At 44.6% G+C, this 19,901-nt stretch overlaps 1 protein-coding gene across 8 annotated transcripts; it reads left to right on the top strand.

Moving 5' to 3' along the window:
• Window positions 1-6,413: 6,413 nt before the first annotated feature.
• ZNF514 (zinc finger protein 514) lies at window positions 6,414-17,911 on the top strand. 8 transcript variants are annotated; one of them, XR_004343434.1, is made up of 6 exons: window positions 6,414-6,616; window positions 6,868-7,035; window positions 8,519-8,593; window positions 13,637-13,763; window positions 14,105-14,188; window positions 16,774-17,911. XR_004343434.1 is itself a non-coding variant. In XM_030311166.1 (6 exons), the coding sequence occupies exons 2-6, from the start codon at window positions 7,017-7,019 to the stop codon at window positions 17,757-17,759; spliced, it is 1,305 nt and encodes a 434-aa protein (XP_030167026.1). In that variant the 5' UTR covers window positions 6,420-6,556; window positions 6,868-7,016; the 3' UTR covers window positions 17,760-17,911. The 8 variants fall into 8 exon arrangements, 7 of the variants coding, with proteins under 7 accessions (XP_030167026.1, XP_030167025.1, XP_030167027.1 ...); XM_030311166.1 differs by having other exon boundaries at window positions 6,420-6,556; window positions 8,505-8,593; XM_030311165.1 differs by having other exon boundaries at window positions 6,420-6,616; window positions 8,505-8,593.
• Window positions 17,912-19,901: the final 1,990 nt, after the last annotated feature.

Genomic DNA, 19,901 nt, shown 5'->3' with positions numbered 1-19,901 from the left:
GATCGGGGGAGGACGGTTGAGGATGTAAAGGAGGCTTATGGTCACCCTGGAAATACTGCCTACGTGTGATGTCACGTCCCTCCAGTCCTCCGATGGAAGGGCCGTCCGAAGAACATGTGTGGGATCTTTGGGGCCCGTCCCTACCCTTCGTTTTCACTGCCCGGGAAGACCAAGAACGAGTCTCCTGGCGCTTCGAAGAGGCTTGTTCTGCTTCATCTTGTCCACTTTCAGGGATTTGGTTCTGAAATTTGGGCCGGAGAGATACAGAATTTAGTTCTGAGGACGAGGCTGCGCCTGAGGCATAGGATGCACATTTTTGCGCCCCAAGTGGAGAGCCCAGGATACACGTCTATACAAACTGGGCACCCGGGCAGACTACCGACAGTTTGAGCGCACACCAGCCTGCCTGCCTTGGTACTGCTAGAGGGCCCTGGGTGGAGACGTCGTAGGGATTCTCAGCCTTGGCTGCATGTCGGAATTACCTGAAAAGCTTTGGACATATTGATACCTGGAATCCATTCAGGAGCGAGAGTTTACTAATAACTTCAGGTGACTCTACTGTGCAGCTAAAGCTAAGAACCATTGAGCTAGAGCTCCAGAGAAGACTGGAGATTACAAGAATATGATAAAATCCTACTTTGGGAACAAGTCTGTACTTTCACTCAAAAAGCCTAAAATGCCAGCTTAGGCAAGGCATTGTTACCGATATAAATAAGACACAGTTAACCGCCCCAAACGAACTCATGCTCCAAAGGAAAACCCACAATGTAAAAGCATAACAACACAATGCAGTATGTTCTATATGTCACGTCTAAGACACTATGGGAGCACATGGAGGAAGCAATTAACTATGGCTGAGAAAGTTAGAAAAGGCTTCCTGTAACTGGTACACTTGAAAAAGAATAATTCATTAAGAAGAAGAAAAAAGTGCAATCTATGCAGAGAGAATAACACCTGTAAAGGTACAGACTAGAGGATAAAAATGTGAAGAATTAGTAGCAAGATGACTGGCGAGTGGGTGTTTAGGGGCTGATAACCGTAATTTGGGGCCAGATTGGGGATGATTTTGTACTGTAGTAAGGGTTTGGACCTTGATTAAAGGTCCTTGATTAAAGTCATGATGTCTAAGACATACTTTCTTGCTCTTCCTTTCTGTGTGGTGTTTGTTTTAATTTAGCCTTATGCAGAGTAGAAATTTGGGGGTTCTAGATGAGTTTCCTTCTAGAACTCCCCACCCTTGGGCAGGCCCTAGGCTTTATCTCTCTTTGCTGACCCCGGTTAACTGTCAAAGTGGAAGCTTAAGTTCACTGGGGTTTAGCAGTGAAAAAGTCAGGTTTGCTGCTCCCTTCTCAGAGTTGTAGCTCTCCATTTTTTTTTTTTTTTAAGTCTGCAAATTCCTCACTTTCAGACCTGGTGACCAGTGTGTTTATAAAGATGTTTTATAGCTTTTCAGCATTTTTAGTGTTTTCAGTTAGGAGAGTTGTTCAGGGTGTCCAATCTGCCATGTTGCTGGAAAGTTTAAAGAGAATTTCAGCTGAATTTCTTAAAAAAGAAAGGGCATATAGATGCTGAGCAACCAAGAAATAACACCTATCTTGTCTAGGTTAAGACAGATGTCCACTAGGCCCACCAACTCTGAGCTCTGACAAACTTCAGGACGTTATGGCTATCTGCTGCTGTGTAACACACTACTCCAAACTTAGTCACTTAAAACATCTGTATCATGCGAATAGATTGTGTGGGTGAGGAATTTGGACAGGGCACTGTGGCAATGGCTTGCTTCTGCTTCACTGCTTCATAATTTCTGGACCCTCAGATGGGAGGACTCAAACGGCTTCTCCACTTGAGTCTGCTACCTGAACTGGAACCTGTGGCTGGGCTCACGTGGGGCTGTGGGCCAGAATTTCTACTGGCAGCCTCTCTTTGTTCTTGGACTACCTCACAGTAGGTGGTTTCGGGGTAATCAGGCAGGGTATATGGCAGCTCAGGGCTCCAAGAGAGTGATCCAGTGAGCAAAATAGAAGCTGCATGGCCTTTTATGACCTAGCTTTGAAAATCAGTAGTGTCTGGCACAAAAACAGACACATAGACCAATGGAATAGAATAGAAACCCCAGAAGTAGACCCACAAACGTATGGCCAACTAATCTTTGACAAAGCAGGAAAGAACATCCAATGGAAAAAAGACAGCCTCTTTAACAAATGGTGCTGGGAGAACTGGACAACAACATGCAGAAGGATGAAACTAGACCACTTTCTCACATCATTCACAAAAATAAACTCAAAATGGATAAAGGACCTGAATGTGAGACGGGAAACCATCAAAACCCTAGAGGATAAAGCAGGAAAAGACCTCTCTGACCTCAGCCGTAGCAATCTCTTACTCGACACATCCCCAAAGGCAAGGGAATTAAAAGCAAAAATGAATTACTGGGACCTTATGAAGATAAAAAGCTTCTGCACAGCAAAGGAAACAACCAACAAAACTAAAAGGCAACCAACGGAATGGGAAAAGATATTTGCAAATGACATATCGGACAAAGGGCTAGTATCCAAAATCTATAAAAAGCTCACCAAACTCCACACCCAAAGAACAAATAACCCAGTGAAGAAATGGGCAGAAAACATGAATAGACACTTCTCTAAAGAAGACATCTGGATGGCCAACAGGCATATGAAAAGATGCTCAACGTCGCTCCTCATCAGGGAAATACAAATCAAAACCACACTCAGATATCACCTCACGCCAGTCAGAGTGGCCAAAATGAACAAATCAGGAGACTATAGATGCTGGAGAGGATGTGGAGAAACGGGAACCCTCTTGCACTGTTGGTGGGAATGCAAATTGGTGCAGCCACTCTGGAAAGCAGTGTGGAGGTTCCTCAGAAAATTAAAAATAGACCTACCCTATGACCCAGCAATAGCACTGCTAGGAATTTACCCAAGGGATACAGGAGTACTGATGCACAGGGGCACTTGTACCCCAATGTTTATAGCAGCACTCTCAACAATAGCCAAATTATGGAAAGAGCCTAAATGTCCATCAACTGATGAATAGATAAAGAAATTGTGGTTTATATACACAATGGAGTACTACATGGCAATGAGAAAGAACGAAATATGGCCCTTTGTAGCAACGTGGATGGAACTGGAGAGTGTGATGCTAAGTGAAATAAGCCATACAGAGAAAGACAGATACCATATGTTTTCACTCTTATGTGGATCCTGAGAAACTTAACAGAAACCCATGGAGGAGGGGAAGGAAAAAAAAAAAAGAGGTTAGAGTGGGAGAGAGCCAAAGCATAAGAGACTCTTAAAAACTGAGAACAAACTGAGGGTTGATGGGGGGTGGGAGGGAGGGGAGGGTGGGGGATGGGTATTGAGGAGGGCACCTTTTGGGATGAGCACTGGGTGTTGTATGGAAACCAATTTGACAATAAATTTCATATATTGAAAAAAAAAAAAGAACAAAGAAAATCAGTAGTGTCATTTCTATTGCACACTATTGGTTGCAGCCATTATAAGCTTGCCCAGAGTCAAGGGAGGTCTATGAAAGAATCCATGGCCATGAAAAACAAACTTGTTGTGGTGCCTGGGTGGCTCACTCGGTAAGTGTCCAACTCTTGGTTTTGGCTCAGGTCGCGATCTCATAGTTTGTGGGACTGAACTCTGTGTCAGGGTTCACCCTGGGCTTCACAGGGCTCACAGAGCCCACGCTGACAGCATGGAGGCTGCTTGGAATTCCCTTTCTTCCTCTCTCTCTGCCCCTCTCCTGCTTGTGCGCATTCCCCCTCTCTCTCTCTTTCAAAATAAATAAATAGACTTAAGAGAAAACTTGCCAAAAAGGATTTTGGCCTTCCCTCTTTTATGGGCGTTTCTCTGTGAGAAGCAGGGGTGGGGGCGGAATGTAGAAGTGTCCCTATTTCAACCAACGTTTTTGCTTTCCCTCACGGTTCTGCTTGTTTGTATTGCCTCCTGAAGTTGCTTCTACCAGCAATCTTTGCTCCTCCTAAGTCACTTCTTGCAGTTCCAAGACCTCTCTTCTTGAACACCTTTTGGCTTTATTTCTCTAAGCATCTCTCCTTAGCTGCTGCTACGTAGTACTCTGTGTCCAGATCTACATCTTACAATATCTATCTATTAATCAATCTATCTACCTCCATATCTGCCTGCCTACCTATCTCTCACAGAAGAAAGCATCATCCCTTTACATCATGGGGCCTTTTTAGAAGTGTTACCTTAGAGGAATAGCACAGGTCCTTAGTGGTATTTTCAGTTCTTTCACTCAGTCAATGGGGGAAAGGATGGTTGGTCCCCTAGCAAAGAGGTTTGACTACTTAGTAATAATATTGTTTATTTTCTACTACCAACTTTCTTTTTTGCAGTGCATGTGTATCATCAGAAGCTGGGTGATGGGGCGGAAAAGAAATATTCAGGCACAATTTCACACTATACCTGAAAAAAAAAAAAACACTGCTGCTTCTAATACCCAGGTCTGATACCAGATTGGAGTAGTTTTTACTTCTATGTTTTTGTTTTTGTAATACCTTTTCTCAAAATGGCCACCATTGGGGCATCTTTAGTCCACCGTCAATGACCCAAGCCCTAATTGTGAACATGTTGCTGTTTTTACCATGGGCTGCCAACCCAGGAGAGTTGGAGGTTGTGTGATGATGGATGTCTGACCACTTGGAGGACCTGTAGAAAAGTCTGTGCTTTGGGGCACCTGGCTGGCTCAGTTGGTAGAGCATGTGACTCTATCTCAGGGTTGTGAGTTCTAGCCCCACACGGGTGCAGAGATTACTTAAAAATAAAATCTTAGGAGCGCCTGGGCGGCTCAGTTGGTTAAGCGTCCAATTCTTGGTTTCAGCTCAGGTCATGATCTCATGGTTAGTGAGTTAGAGCCCCACATTGGGCTCTGCGATCTCTGTCTCCCTCTCTTTGCCCCTCCCCCACTCGCACTCTCCCTCTCTCAAAAATAAGCAATTAAAAAAAATAAAATCTTGTGGCGCCTGGATGGCTCAGTCGGTTGGGCATCCGACTTCGGCTCAGGTCATGATCTCACAGTCCATGAGTTTAAGCCCCGCGTTGGACTCTGCACTGACAGCTCAGAGCCTGGAGGCTACTTCAGATTCTGTTTCCCTCTCTCTCTGCCCCTACCCCACTCACACTCTGTCTCTGTCTCAAAAATACATATAAAAGCATAAAAATTTAAAAATAAAACCTTTAAAAGATTCTGTGCTTCAGTTCTGCCTTACAAAAGCACCTTTCACTTTTTTTTTTTTTTTTTTTGGTAATTAGTTCTTAAAGTAGGTAAGCCACCTCCTTCAGGCTGATTTGATTTACAGATGCTCTTGCTCTCTGCTCTTCCTCTGGTAAACTGCAGTTTATCAATACTGTTCCTAAAATCTGATGTTACCCATTATTTTTTTCTCTCCATCTTCCATGGTAATAGAATTCTAGCCAGACACATGTTTAAAGAATACATTTCTCTGCAGCTAGGTGTGGTCAAGTGTCCTGGTAAATAGGATGTAAATGGATGTGCTGTGTAGCTCCTTAAGACAGCTTTCCATATAGGATAGCTAGACTCAAGAGTACAAGGGAGTGAATTATTGGTCCCTATGACAACACAGATGGATCTTAAGGGCTTAATGCTGTGATAGAAGTGATAGAGTGTGATAGAGTGATAGAAGCCACTCTCAAAAGGTTACATACTATATAATCCTGTTTATATGACACTCTGGAAAAGGCAAAACTATACGGAAAGAACAGAGAGCCGTCACAATGGGCTGGAGTGGGAGAAACGTTTGACTGCAAAGGAGCAGGAAAAGGGAATGTTGGGGGGTGATGCGCAAATATTTCTTTCAGGTTAATGATACTCTTTGTGGAGCAGGAAGGAGTCCATAGTCCTTTCTTCACTGACCCTTCACTGAATTCAAAACTTGGGGCCGTGAGGGAAAGGCGGAGAAACACGGGATGGCCTATAGAATAGCAGTTAGTAGTTAATGAGACATGGGTATCTCCTGGGCGCCCTGTAAGAAATACGCCCAGAGAGCCTCCTGGAAATCCTTACTCCGTAGATTCAGGGCAGAACCCACGTTTCTCTTTTTAACAAAAAAGAGTGGTGGCTTCTGGTTGGAGAGCCCCAAACCCGGCTATCGCGTCTAACGTGGGAGTTGCTCCCAGGTCCCAGCCGGCACTGGGAGCCGGCTGGGGGAATCCTCCACTCACGTCAGCGACGCACAGAGAAGCTTCCATGAGACGCCAGCAACCTCACCCCGCTCAATTCTCTCCGGCCTCCAGGGCGCAGGCGCCGTTCGCCCCGCCCCGCACGCAGGATTGATTCCTCCTTGCGCGGTGGCCCGTCTGCGCAGGCTCGGGACTTATCTTGGGAGGAGGGGCCGGGGAAGGGGTGGGGTTTGTTCTTTGTGGGTTCGGAGACTTGGGGGCCGCCGGCCTGTTGCTAGCGCTGTGCGCTAGCCCGTGACATTGTTGGAAGTGTCCCTCCGCGAGGGGCTGTGGGGCCTGGAGCTAGGAGATCGAGTTGCAGTGTCCCCGTGAGGCTCTCTTTTGAATCCCTGCTAGCTCCGGGCCGCGGAGGCGCACTGGGTACCGAGGTAGCAGGTGTGGCTACGGCCGTATCTCTTGGTGGTGTGGTAGTCATCATGGGTGTGGGTCTGCGGTGAAACTGGGGTCCAGAGTCCGGTCCCGAGGAGCAAGGCGACGGAGCGAAGCCAGGGGGCCCAGGCCCGGCTCGTGAGGGGTCTGAGAGCGCGCCTGAAAGCAGGGGAACCGCACCACCCCGGGCGGCAGTGCTACGCGCTCGGACAGGAGTCTGGGTTTGACTGCTCTGTTCTGGGCCTTGCAGGTCGCCTGGGCATCACTGCGCGGAGTGGGAATGCCCGATGTCACCTAGCTTGCTCCCTGCTCTCTGAGCCGTAAGGGAGGACCGCAGGGCTGCGGCTGCAGGACAGACATTTGGACCTAGTGAAAGGACGTCGCCGCTTAGCCCCAGCTATGGACTCCACAGCATCAGGTTTGGCTCTCGAGGGTGGAGAGGGCCAGAAGCCCTTCTGGGGAGTTAGTCGCGGGCCAAGGAGGAGGACGACCCTAGGAAGAGGCCGAGGAATACAAGGAAGGGGCAGAGCCTGTAACCGCCTTCCCTGTGGCATTTCCTAATTATCCAAGCCCAGGAGCGTGAAGTCTCCGTATCCAGACACCATGGTGGAGGTGGAGGGGATGGCCGCGGAAGACTTCCCAAAAGCCAGAGGAGAGCGGGGAGGGCTCTCCTGTGGGAGGGAGAGGGTAAATAATAAACAAACCTGTGAAGGAGTGGCCTTGGCCAGGGATCAGAGGGCAGTGGGGCCATTTAGAGCCTTGCCACCATTTCCTTTATTGCTTCATTAAGTAATAAGATTCCTCCAGCCTTTCTAGCTCAACTGTGTAGAAGATTAGCAGTATACATGGGGGGTACTTCCTGTCGTCACCTCTTCACTAGTGTTGGGGACAAGGCAATCCAGGTGACCCATGAGTTTTTAAGCCATTTCTTTCTATGTTTAGAATCTCCTGTCCTTCACCAAGTGGGCATTTTAACTTTTCGTTCTTCAGCGCACATGCTCAAGGTCACAAGACTGGCCAGTGGCAGAACTGGGCCGAATCTCTGGGACTACCACCCCCTCTGTATTCCTTTATGCCTTGTATTCTGTAGACTAGAGCACAGGAATCATCTCAAACTCTTTAGAAATGCAGACTCTCAGGCCCTACCCCACATACACTGAATCAGAGTCTGTTTAACAAGATCCCCCAGAATCCATACACACATTAACGTTTGAGATGTGCTGACCTATGCTATGCTATGCTGCCTGCCATTTCCATGCTTTTGTTGTTGTTAGCTATGATAACTTCTTTGGCATGGTTGCGGCTAGTGTTTTGTTTGTTTTCAGGCTTTGAAAATAGTATGATGTAAAAACCCTATTATAGTGGGACTTAAAAAGTATGCTTGCAGAGACCTATGCTTGGGAACTTCTCAGGGAGAACTGACCTTTGAGCTGGGTTCCCAAGGATGAGGGGAAAGGTGTAACTTCTTTCCCTTAAAGTGTATATATTTCTTGGCCTTGCCCTGGGCCTTGTCTTGTGTTCTTAATCTCATACCATAGGCTATATTTAAAGTTCCTTGAAAGTCTTCTCCATGTTTATATTTTTAAAAGGCCTAGTAGAGGAGATGCCCAGTAAGTAACTCTCCAGTAGAGTGGCTGGAATTTGGTGATACTTCAGTTACCTGAAGCCTGCCGTGGCCTTTGGACAGGAGAGGTGGGGGAGGGCTTGTGCAATTCTGTCTCCTGTAGGATAGCTAGAGGCTGCCCGTCAGCTCCCTTTGACCCAGCTCTGTCCCCAGAACCACTGAGGTGACATACTGACTCTTCAGGGGTTTCCAGCTTGGGGAATCTGGGAGCTGCAAAGGCCCATAAGGGTTAGCCTTCCTTATGGCTCCTTTTACCTTCTTAGTTCTCCCTTCTCAGGACCCTGCTCTTTCTCCAGAGGGATACCCAGGAGAAAAGGGAACAGCCAGTTTATTCCTGAAAGCCAGGCCCCAGGTGAGTTGGGGTTCTCTTCATTATTCCTCAAATGATTGAACTATAATGTATTCGCCTCCTTTTCTCTGGAGCCTCTTTGTTCGCTCAGGGAACTGACCCCAATTCCTGCTCTGCTGGAGGCTGAACCCATCAAGGTGGATGCTGGCCTCCCTGTCCCTTTCTAGGGCCCCCTCCTCTCTGCTCAGTATGTACTCACACAGATCTTTTGGTTTATTTCTGTCATGAGCACTGCAGTGAGTACCAAGTAATGGAGGGAGCCCTGAACTTGAAGGAGTGTCACTACCACAGAAAGGGGCGGGGGGGAGACTCTGGTACCCAGGACGCAGCCCCAGTCACAGTAAGGTTGTGCATGGTTTGATGACAGATGGACGTGGCACAGATAGGCCTTTCCATCAGGGTGTAGTAAAAGAACAATGAGCCTGGCGAGGTTCGGGAAGGCTCATGGAGAAAAGGGGGCAAGGACATTCTGAGGGTATGGACAGGTGGGGAGGCCGTTTGAGGCTATGTGCCTGTTCAGATGTTATCTTCCTGGATTAGTGAGAAGATAGACTTAACTTACCTCCTGGCTGGAACACTCACCTAACTTCTCTATGCATTGGGTTTGCAGTTGTGAAATGAGGATGGTAATCATGTTAATGATAATGGTGGGGCGCCTGGGTGGCTCAGTCGGTCAAGTGTCCAACTTCAGCTCAGGTCATGGTCTCATGGTTTGTGAGTTCGAGCCCCACGTCGGGCTCTGTGCTGACAGCTCAGAGCCTGGAGCCTGTTTCGGATTCTGCGTCTTCCTCTCTGCTCCTCCCCTGCTCACGCTTTGTCTCTCTCTCTCTCAAAAATAAATAAACATTAAAAAAAATTTTTTTTTAAATCATGTTAATGATCATGGTGAAAATAGTAATAGCCATTATGTACTGAGAACCAAATATGTATCAGGAGCCGTTCTACACAATTTACTTACACTAGCTCATTTCATCTTTCAAACATTCTTATTTTGAAGAATGGCAACTGAGGCACAGAGAGGTAACTGAGAAAAGCAAGAGAGATAAAGTCACTTGTATATGGTTATCTAGCACATAAGGAAGGCATCCTAGTTTCAGCACATAAGGAAGGCAGCCTAGTTTCAGATCCAGGTTGTCTGGCTTTAAGATCTTAACCACTCAATAACGCAGTTACCTCATGTCATTGCTGGAGTCTTCTGGTAAATGGTAATTCCTAGTCAGCTTCGGTTGTGAGGGGGTAAACGGAGTAATGGTGGCCGACTCCAGAATTGGATTCAGGTTTGGCTATAGTAGGCTGGATGTGGAGAAAATCAAGTGGAAGGCTGTGGATGCCAGGCTGCCTCATTTCCTAGCAGCCAAGATGGTAGTTTCGTGTATTGTAGCCTAATGACAGACATTTGTATTTAATTTTCTAGCCAGTGGGGGAAATCCCCACCAATAGAGGATTCTCACAGATAACTAGTAGGATAATAAATCGAGTTTCAACCTCTTTGGCCTTAATGTACACCATTCAGAGGTATATCAGAGAGCTTAATCTAGGAATGTCGTAGGAACGATGGCCTGTAGATCTCAATGGCTCATAGTAACAAAGGTGTATTTCTTCTTTATGTTACGTATCACTAGTGGGCCAGCTCTGACTCCTCCACACCCTCTTTGCTCTGAGATTCATGCTGAAAGATCAAGTCTGCTCTGGGATGTTGTTATGTGGCAGGGAAAAGTACAGTGTCAGAACCAGGAGATGGTTCTTCTGGCTTCTGCCCACAACTCATTGGCCGAAGCAAGTCATGTGGCCAAGCCTAATGTCAGTGAGGTGGGAAGTATAAATAGGCCTTCCATAATGTGGGGCGTCAGGGGAGGGGAGTGAATACTTTGAACAAATAATTAGTCTGCCACTGTCTGTTTTCTTACAAATACTCACTTCCCTCCCTCCACACACAATCTCTCCCCAAGAGAGATAACCTAAAACCTCTATTTAGTTACCTACTAAGAGCATTAAGATCAAAGTCTTGGATGGTGTGATGGCCTCAACATCAGGTCTGGATGTTTTTCCTCCGGATCTGGAGATCTCTGAACCTATGATGTAAAAGGACAAATTGCCTGAATCCATATATCCAATACAGTGGAATAATGCAGACAGGATAACCACAAGATAACCACCATTAGGAGTCCGGGAAGGGGAAGCATGGGAGGAGCCCAGCAATCTCAGGTCTGCAGCAGCTATGAAATTCCTCTGGGCAGACTTGGTGAGAAATGCTGACCTTGGGACCAGGAAGTCTTCTGGTTATGCCCTGCTTCTGCTACCTGGATGGAGCTCCTCAGGCCAGTGCTCTCCTTAGCTCTTGGCTCTGCCCCCAAGTTCCTTCTGCAGTACCCTCCTTGGTCACCTATGAAATGATATTGGAGAATAAACTCACTTGAGGGCTAAGCAACTTTTTCATCCTCCTTGAATAAATTGATGGCCCAAGGACTTTTTCAAGTCATGAACATTTGGTGTAACTCTTGAAAAGGTCATCAGCTTTTTATGTATTTGTTTTCTGTCACTTCCATGTGTCAGCAATTTTACCCACAGTTCTTTTTTGTGGAACTCTTGGGGGTTTTCTTGAGAAAGCCATTCCTTTAGTCACTAAGCACTTCAGCTGCCCTGAAAGGATTTACTGGGAGCCATCTGAAATTATTCAGAGGTTTAAACAAAAGGTTTGACAACCACACTCTTTGGTCCTTCCATTAGGTTGTTAACCATCCTTTGTCATGTAAAAGGCTTATCTATATTGTCTTTGACCAACTGGGAACCAGAATTGGTTAAATCTCCAACTCTGTAAGTTTACAATTTCCGGATCCTTTCTTTTGCCTTCCATTTTTATTTTGCAAACTAGCCAACTCTTGAGCTCATTTCTTTTTCTTGAGATATTTTGTCAACTTCTGCCAATAACAACCACCTCACACTACTGATGTTCCAGCCTCTTCTCACAGCACCACAAATTCATTCTTACATTGTTTGTCTTTCCAGTTATTGCAGACAACTGTTTTAGCACACAGTTCACCACCAAATTACATGGGTTGCCATAGCATCAATAACTTTCTTTACTTCTGGCTCTAAGCCAAAGTCACATATTTTAGGCTTTTTGTGATGGCAGAACCCTGCTTTAAGTACTAGGTTTTTGTTGTTTTTTTTTTTTTTAATGAGTCAGTTTAGGCTAGTTATGCTATATTAAGAACAGCAACACTTCAAAGACTTCTATCATCAAAGGTTTATTTTTTGCCTGTATTACATGTTTCACATTGTTTGTGAAAAGCAGATTATTTGACTACACTTAGGTCAGTGGAACAGGAAATTCAGTCCTACAGGGAGAGCCAGTGAATATTTTGAATAAATAATATAATCTATCAAAAGGAGTTATTAGAAGTGAGTTTTCCATATCTGATTATTTTGGACTGACTTATGTTAATGTAAAATTTTTACTTTGACTTGTTCTATGGAATCAATGTCTAAATGGGATTTCTAAACATATTTTGGGAAAAGTATAGGAGTTTATGCTACATTTATCTGCATTTTAGTTCATGGTATGTGAATTATCATACAGTGTAAGTCAAATGGGAGGTTATCTCGTTGCTGTTTAGAGGGTGACAGGATACTTCTGGTTGGGACCCACAGAGTGTTTGTCCCTTGTGGAGACCTGGGATCCAGGGTCTGTCAATTTTGCACATTCAGGAATTGAATGAATAGGAATAGAAAAGTGATTAGGCTTTGGGGGAGAGGATTCATGGTAATCAAACTCATAAAAGACTTAACGATTCATTATAAGGCTACTTGGTACACTATCACTGAACTGTGTGCTGGGGTGGGGTGGGGGTAAATTATTATAAATCCCAAATTATTTGATTTGGATTTAGTGAAAATTGTCATTAAAATCATAGGTCACAAGTTTCAAAAATAGAAGACTATTGATACTAGTGCGTTTGAGAATGCAGAGCGTATAGCCTGTTATTTCTAGTTGATTCGAATTAAGTGCAACTAAGTTGAGAGTAGAACTTGTAGAAAATGAAGGAAATGGATTACATTTGTCTCCCTAAGCAGAATGTCTCTGTAGGGCTGATTCTCTTGAGACCCTGATTATATTTCCTTTTTTTTTTTTTTTAACTTGTTTTTTTATTTTTTTTAAATTTACATCCAAATTAGTTAGCATATGGTGCAAGAATGATTTCAGGAGTAGATTCCTTCATGCCCCTTACCCATTTAGCCCATCCCCCCTCCCACAGCCCCTCCAGTAACCCTCTGTTTGTTCTCCATATTTATGAGTCTCTTCTGTTTTGTCCCCCTCCCTGTTTTTATATTATTTTCGTTTCCCTTCCCTTATGTTCATCTGTTTTGTCTCTTAAAGTCCTCATAGGAGTGAAGTCATATGATATTTGTCTTTCTCTGACTAATTTCACTTAGCATAATATCCTCCAGTTCCATCCACGTAGTTGCAAATGGCAAGATTTCATTCTTTCTGATTGCCGAGTGATACTCCATTGTATATATATACCACCTCTTTATCCATTCATCCATCGATGGACATTTGGGCTCTTTCCATACTTTGGCTATTGTATAAATATAAACATGGGGGTGCATGTGCCCCTTTGAAACAGCACACCTGTATCCCTTGGATAAATGCCTAGCAGTGCAATTGCTGGGTCGTAGGGTAGTTGTATTTTTAGTTTTTTGAGGAACCTTCATACTGTTTTCCAGAATGGCTGCACCAGCTTGCATTCCCACCAACAATGCAAAAGAGATCCTCTTTCTGACCCTGATTATATTTCTAAGCAGTGTGACTAAAGTATTGACAAGAGTGGGCACTTACTACTTCCAAGTAGTAAGGAAGATACGTTTCCTGAAGCAGCTTAAAATATTTTTGAGATGACAAAACCCCAAACTGGGCATTGGGATAGCTAGCAACTCGTGGAATCCCTTCTACATCCTAAGGTTCTACTCAGACGCCCATCCTCTCTTCTTCCTGGGGCTGTTAGTGTGCTCCCTAAGGATACAGCAGTGTCTTCTGTGTTTCAGGATCTGATGACATTCAAGGATGTGGCTGTGGAATTCACCCAGTGGGAATGGGGGCAGCTGGATCCTGCTCAGAAGGACCTGTACAGGGAAGTGATGCTGGAGAACTTCAAGAACTTGGCCTCTCTGGGTGAGCTCAGCTCCTCCAAAGCCTAAAGCCTGCCCATCAGGCCTGCCATCTTTATTTCATTGTTGTTTAAAAGCTTGGGGTTTCTAGGCCTGTTGGCTGAGTTTTGCCCTGGGGTTCTGGAATCAGACATTTACATTTTCTCTGGAGTCCTCATTCTTCATTCGTAGGAAAAGTCTTGCTCGCTATGAAACCATAATAAGAAGTTTCATGATTCTGCTCCTAATATTTTACAATGCCTATTTGTAGGCTTTCCACACCTATTTCTCCCCCAGAAAGACCTAGGGCTAAAGCCTTGGCCTCTAACATACCCAGTCATGATCCTTTTCTTTCTCTACCATCAGGGCTTCCAGTATCTAAACCATATGTGATCTGCCAGTTGGAGGAAGGGGGAGAGCCCTGTGTGGTAGAGGGAGAAATCTCAACAGGTGAGTGAGTGAGACCTAAGCAGCATCACACACAATAAGGATCAGCCCTGGGTAGGAAGTTGCCCTGAAACCTTGGTTAGGGGACTATCCTCTGAGAGGTGAGGCTACTTGTCAGAAGCCCTCCACCCACTACAGTATTTTGAAAAATTTTTTTAATGTTTATTTATTTTTGAGAGACAGAGTACAAGTGGGGGAGGGGCAGAGAGAGAGGGAGACACAGAATCTGAAGCAGGCTCCAGGCTCTGAGCCGTCAGCACAGAGCCCGACACAGGGCTTGAACTCATGAGCTGTGAGATCATGACCTGAGCTGAAGTTTGACACTTAACCGACTGAGCCACCAGGCACCCCAACAGTATTTTGAATACTATTAGGCTTTTGTAATTATCTCTAGTGTCAGAAGAAGAGATGTTCATTTTCTTCTCTAGCACTTAAGCTGCTTTTGGTACCCATCTCTGCCCGCCCCTTCTAAATTCTTAGTGCCACTCAGTATCGCTAGATGTCACATGATCAATGTTGGATGGACTCTAAGGGTCAACAGTTGTAAATGGCCAGACTGTCTTATATCAGCAGGGTTAAGGGAGTTACTAAGAGACCAAACAGAACAGTTGAGTGGCCTAGAAACTAAAGGGTTACAGGCAAGGGCAGATGGATGATGTCAAGAAGATCAAGGTGAGGACACTGAGCTTCAACAGAGGTGGTTCCAGAAACAAAGACTACTCCTTGCCATCTGTTGATGTCATCTCTTTGAGACCATGTATTCCTAGGTGACTTGAGAGTACCTGATAGGCCTCACCTCTTGGAGCAGAATTCTGGACTCAGAGCTCTTCTTCTTGCCATGTGTAGCCCAAGCACACTGGAGAAAGGTGACAGTCTATGCCAATGTTCATCTCTGAGGCAGAATCACAGCCCTAGGTCAGAAGTAAAGCTCAGGAAAGAAGTCCTCAAATCCCAAGGCACAGGTTGGGACTCATAGGAGCCTAGAATAGAGGACAGAGAGGAAAGTTGCTGATCTCTCCTATATTAGTCTTTTCTTAATCTTTTTTTTTTTTAAAGTTTATTTATTTTGAGAGAGAGAGAGAGGGCATGTGCATGTGCGTGTGCAAGTTGGGGAGGGACAGAGAGAGAGAGGGAGAGAGAGAATCCCAAGCAGGCTCCCCACCAACAGCACAGAGCCCAATGTGGGGCTCAATCTCATGAACCATGAGATCATGACCTGAGCCAAAATCAAGAGTTGGATGGTTAACTGACTGAGCCACCCAGGTGCTCCTTTCTTGTTCTTTTTCTGATTGGGAGCAAGGGTCTGACATCTGGATCTGGTCTCAAGATAAATATCTGTCCATTTACAGTGCTCTGCAAATATGGCTGTGCTTCAGAATCTCTCAGGGAACTTGTTGAAACATCCAGATCCCCAGGGGTCACACAAGACCCACTGACTCAGAATCTAGCCTTTGGGAGCACTGGCGTCACTAGTCATTTACCTTTTCAGACACTTTATTTTTATTGTATTCATTTTCTATTGTTGCTGAAACAAATTGCCACAAACTTAAAGAATTTAAACTTCTTAGTTTAGACTTTAGACTTATTATTTAGTAGTTCATAGGTCAGAAGTCTGGCATGGGTCTCACCCAAGATGTCAGCAGAGGTGTTCCTTTCTGGAGTGGCTAGGGTAGAATCTGCTTTCTGGTTATTTGAGTTGTTAGCAGAACCAGTTTCTTGCGGTTGTGAAACCGAGATCCTTGTTTTCTTGCTGGCTATAAACTGAGGAATGGTAACAGCTTCTAGAGACTGCTACATTCCTTGGCTCTTGGTGCCCATTCTCCACCATCAAAGACAGAAATGGTGGGCTGAGTCCTTCTCACACCACATCTCTCTGACCCAGCCATGAAATGCTCTCTGATTTGAAGGATGTGGGTGATTACATTGATCCTGTCTGAATAATCCAGGATAATCTCCCCATCTAAAGGTTTGGGCTCTTAATCACATCCGCAAAGTCCCTTTAGCCACGTAAGGCATTTTTTTCTTCTTGTGCCATGTAAGGCACATATTTACAAGTTCTTGGGATTAGGGCATGGATGTCTTTGAGGGAGAATTAATCTTCCTGTCACAATTATATATAGTAATATAAACTGAAGTGCTGAGGGCACCTTGTGAGGGCATCTTCCTACCCTCTTCTCATCTTTACGATCTTTGGACTTACCTTGTGTACTGGAATCCAAACACTATTTTTTCAGGTTTTCCTAATCTGCATTCACTTGCTTATCACTTATTCTTGGTAACTCCAAAACCTCAGACATATACCATTCTTGAAAGAAACTGTACACGTCTCGGATGATATTATTATTATTATTATCATTATTTTGAGGTGAAAGAATTCACCTGAGGCAGACAAAGGAGATAGAAGTTTATTGAATACACTGCAAGGAAGCAGTGGGCAGGACAGCAAAGGAGAGGCGACAGCAAAGGAGAGGCTGTCTGCCTCGGATATTATTTTAAAGCTTCATGATCTTACATCCATTATAGGATTTTACTTCCTCTTCGCCCATGGAACAGTTAATACAAGCATGTCTCTTTTTTCCCCCACCCAGACTGGGAGAAAAGGCCTAAAGCCAAGGAATCAAGACTAAATCAGGATATTTCCAAAGAGGAATTATTCCCCATAGCATCAGTAGAAAAACACATCAGAGATGAACTCTCCTTCTGCAAACTGAAAGCAATTTGTGGTTGTGATGACCAGTTAGAGATACATCCAAAAAAACTGGAGGGACATCCGAAAGAAATGTCAGTCACTCACAAATCTACTACCACCCTTAGGATAGATCGTGAATGGAGTGATTTTGGGAGAAGTTTAGACTTAAGATCAGTCCTTTTTAACCAACACAATGTTCCCATAGGAGAAGGATCTTATAAATCGGACACAGAATTCAGACAGACTTCAGGAAGAAGTAACTCCCGGAGAACCCATCCAGGGAAGAAGCCTTGTAAATGTAATGAATGTGGGAAGTCTTTCCATTTCCAGTCAGAACTTAGGCGCCATCAGAGATGTCACACTGGAGAAAAGCCCTATGAATGCAGTGAATGTGGGAGAGCCTTTGGTCATATTTCATCGCTTATTAAACATCAGAGAACTCATACTGGAGAAAAGCCCTATGAATGCAGCGAGTGTGGGAGAGCCTTCAGCCAGAGTTCATCTCTTGTTCTACATTATAGATTTCATACTGGAGAGAAACCTTACAAATGTAATGAATGTGGAAGAGCCTTTGGTCATACTTCATCCCTTATTAAACATCAGAGAACTCATACTGGAGAAAAGCCCTATGAATGCAGGGAATGTGGGAGAACCTTCAGCCAGAGTTCATCTCTCATTGTACATTATAGATTTCATACTGGAGAGAAACCTTACAAATGTAATAAATGCGGGAGAGCCTTCAGCCAGAGTTCATCTCTCACTCAACATTATAGATTTCATACTGGAGAGAAACCCTACAAATGTAATGAATGTGGGAGAGCCTTTGCTCATACCGCATCCCTTATTAAACATCAGAAAAGTCATGCTGGAAAAAAGGCTGTATGAATTCAGTGAACGTAGGAAGGCTTTCAGCTGGAGTACACACATGATTCGCATTACACACATTGGCGAGTGCTCCTGTAAGTGTAATGTATGTGCGACGACTTGGTTGGAAGACATCTTATTTAACATCAGACAGTACACGCTAAAGAGACGCTCTGTCAGGGGCGCCTGGGTGGCGCAGTCGGTTAAGCGTCCGACTTCAGCCAGGTCACGATCTCGCGGTCCGTGAGTTCGAGCCCCACGTCGGGCTCTGGGCTGATGGCTCAGAGCCTGGAGCCTGTTTCCGATTCTGTGTCTCCCTCTCTCTCTGCCCCTCCCCCGTTCATGCTCTGTCTCTCTCTGTCCCAAAAATAAATAAAGGTTGAAAAAAAAAATTAAAAAAAAAAAAAAAAAGAGACGCTCTGTCAATGTTAAGAGAGAAGCTGGGCTTTGAATCACACTATCAAACAGCAGAGAATCCATCCTAGTGAGAAACCAAGTATGTGTGATGGATTTGGAAAGGCTTTCGTCAGAGGATACCCATTATTCAACGTCAGACAGTTTCTACTGGCCAGAAGCCTTATCCATGCAATGAATATGGCACAGCTTTCAGTCACATATTGTTCAATCAATCAATCAGCCAACCAACCAGTAAGTAAACAAACATCAGATAACTCATACTGGAGAGCAACTACAAGTGTGGTAAAAGCCATCTGTAATACTTCTTCCTTTACTAAGCACCAAGAACACATATAAAAGGGAAGCCCCCTGAAAGCAGTAAATGTGGGAAGGTCTATCAGAGCTCATCTCTTCAAAAGAATCAGAGAATCATTCTTGAGAAAAAACACTATGGAAATGGTGAATGTGGGAGTGCCTTTAGCCAAACCTCTTTCCTTTATAAACATCAGTGAACTCACCCTACTAGTTAGAAATCCTGGGAACGTAATGCACGTGGAAAAGCCTTTGGCAGATTTTCCACCCATTTTGCACATCAGAGAATGTGTACTAGAGTGACTCTTTGAATTTGGTGAAACTAGGAAAACCCACTAGTATAGTTCAGGCCTCAGCATACATGAAGGCTTCACTCCGTAGAGAAACCTGGGAACTTAATGGATGTGGGGAAAATTCCTTTCAGACTTGAGATTTGTAAAACAAGAGCTGAAAGGAATCTGAGAAAACACCTAGTCTGGTGATTTTCTACCTGGTAGGGGCTCTTTATAACTGCAATGTGCTTTGCCTCCCCATTTGGTGAGCGGAGGGAGGTGTTACCATGTGGGCGAAGAGAATGGCGGCTGAGCGAGGTGGAGAGCCACCAGTGACTTAGCCCAACCATAGTTTAGAGCTAAGGAAACTGATCTTCTGGAAGTGCCATGCCCTGGGCTGGGCCTCGTTCCTTCTGGTTCACAGCTGTGGTTTTGAGTTGGAGAGACTGAAGATCTTCCTGTACAAAACTCCCGTGCACTCATTACATGTTACCTTTCTCTAAGAGGCAATGGAGTGGTATTTAAAAAATTTTTTTTTCAACGTTTTTTATTTATTCTTGGGACAGAGAGAGACAGAGCATGAACGGGGGAGGGGCAGAGAGAGAGGGAGACACAGAATCGGAAACAGGCTCCAGGCTCCGAGCCATCAGCCCAGGCTCGAACTCACGGACCGCGAGATCGTGACCTGGCTGAAGTCGGACGCTTAACCAACCGACTGCGCCACCCAGGCGCCCCTGGAGTGGTATTTTTAAAGTTTGAGCAAAAAGCAATTTTTGTTAGATCATTATGCTACTGGATTTGGGATTTTCAAAATAAAATAAAAAATTTTTATACATTAAAATCATTAAATATGGGCATTGTATAAAAAGATCAAAACTTCAAAAACATTATTCCAAGTGAAAGTAGCCAGATGCCAGATACCATGTATTGTATAGTTCCTTTTATAGGAAATGTCCAGAAATGGCAAGTCTTCGGAGGCAAAGTACATTCCTGATTTCCTGGTGCTGGGAGAGGTAATTGGGAGTGAATGCAATGTTACAAGGAATCTTTTTGGAGTGATGCAAATGTCCTAAAACTGGATTATGGTGACGGTCGAACAATTTGGTAAATTTACTAAAAATCATTGAATTGTGCACAGAATATGGGTGAAATTTATGGCATATAAAATACACCTGAATAAAAA

The sequence above is a fragment of the Lynx canadensis genome, chromosome A3, assembly GCF_007474595.2.
Source record: "Lynx canadensis isolate LIC74 chromosome A3, mLynCan4.pri.v2, whole genome shotgun sequence".
NCBI classification, from domain to species: Eukaryota; Metazoa; Chordata; class Mammalia; order Carnivora; family Felidae; genus Lynx; species Lynx canadensis.
Note: the sequence above shows the minus strand (reverse complement) of the source record. Positions and strands in the feature narration are given on the sequence as shown.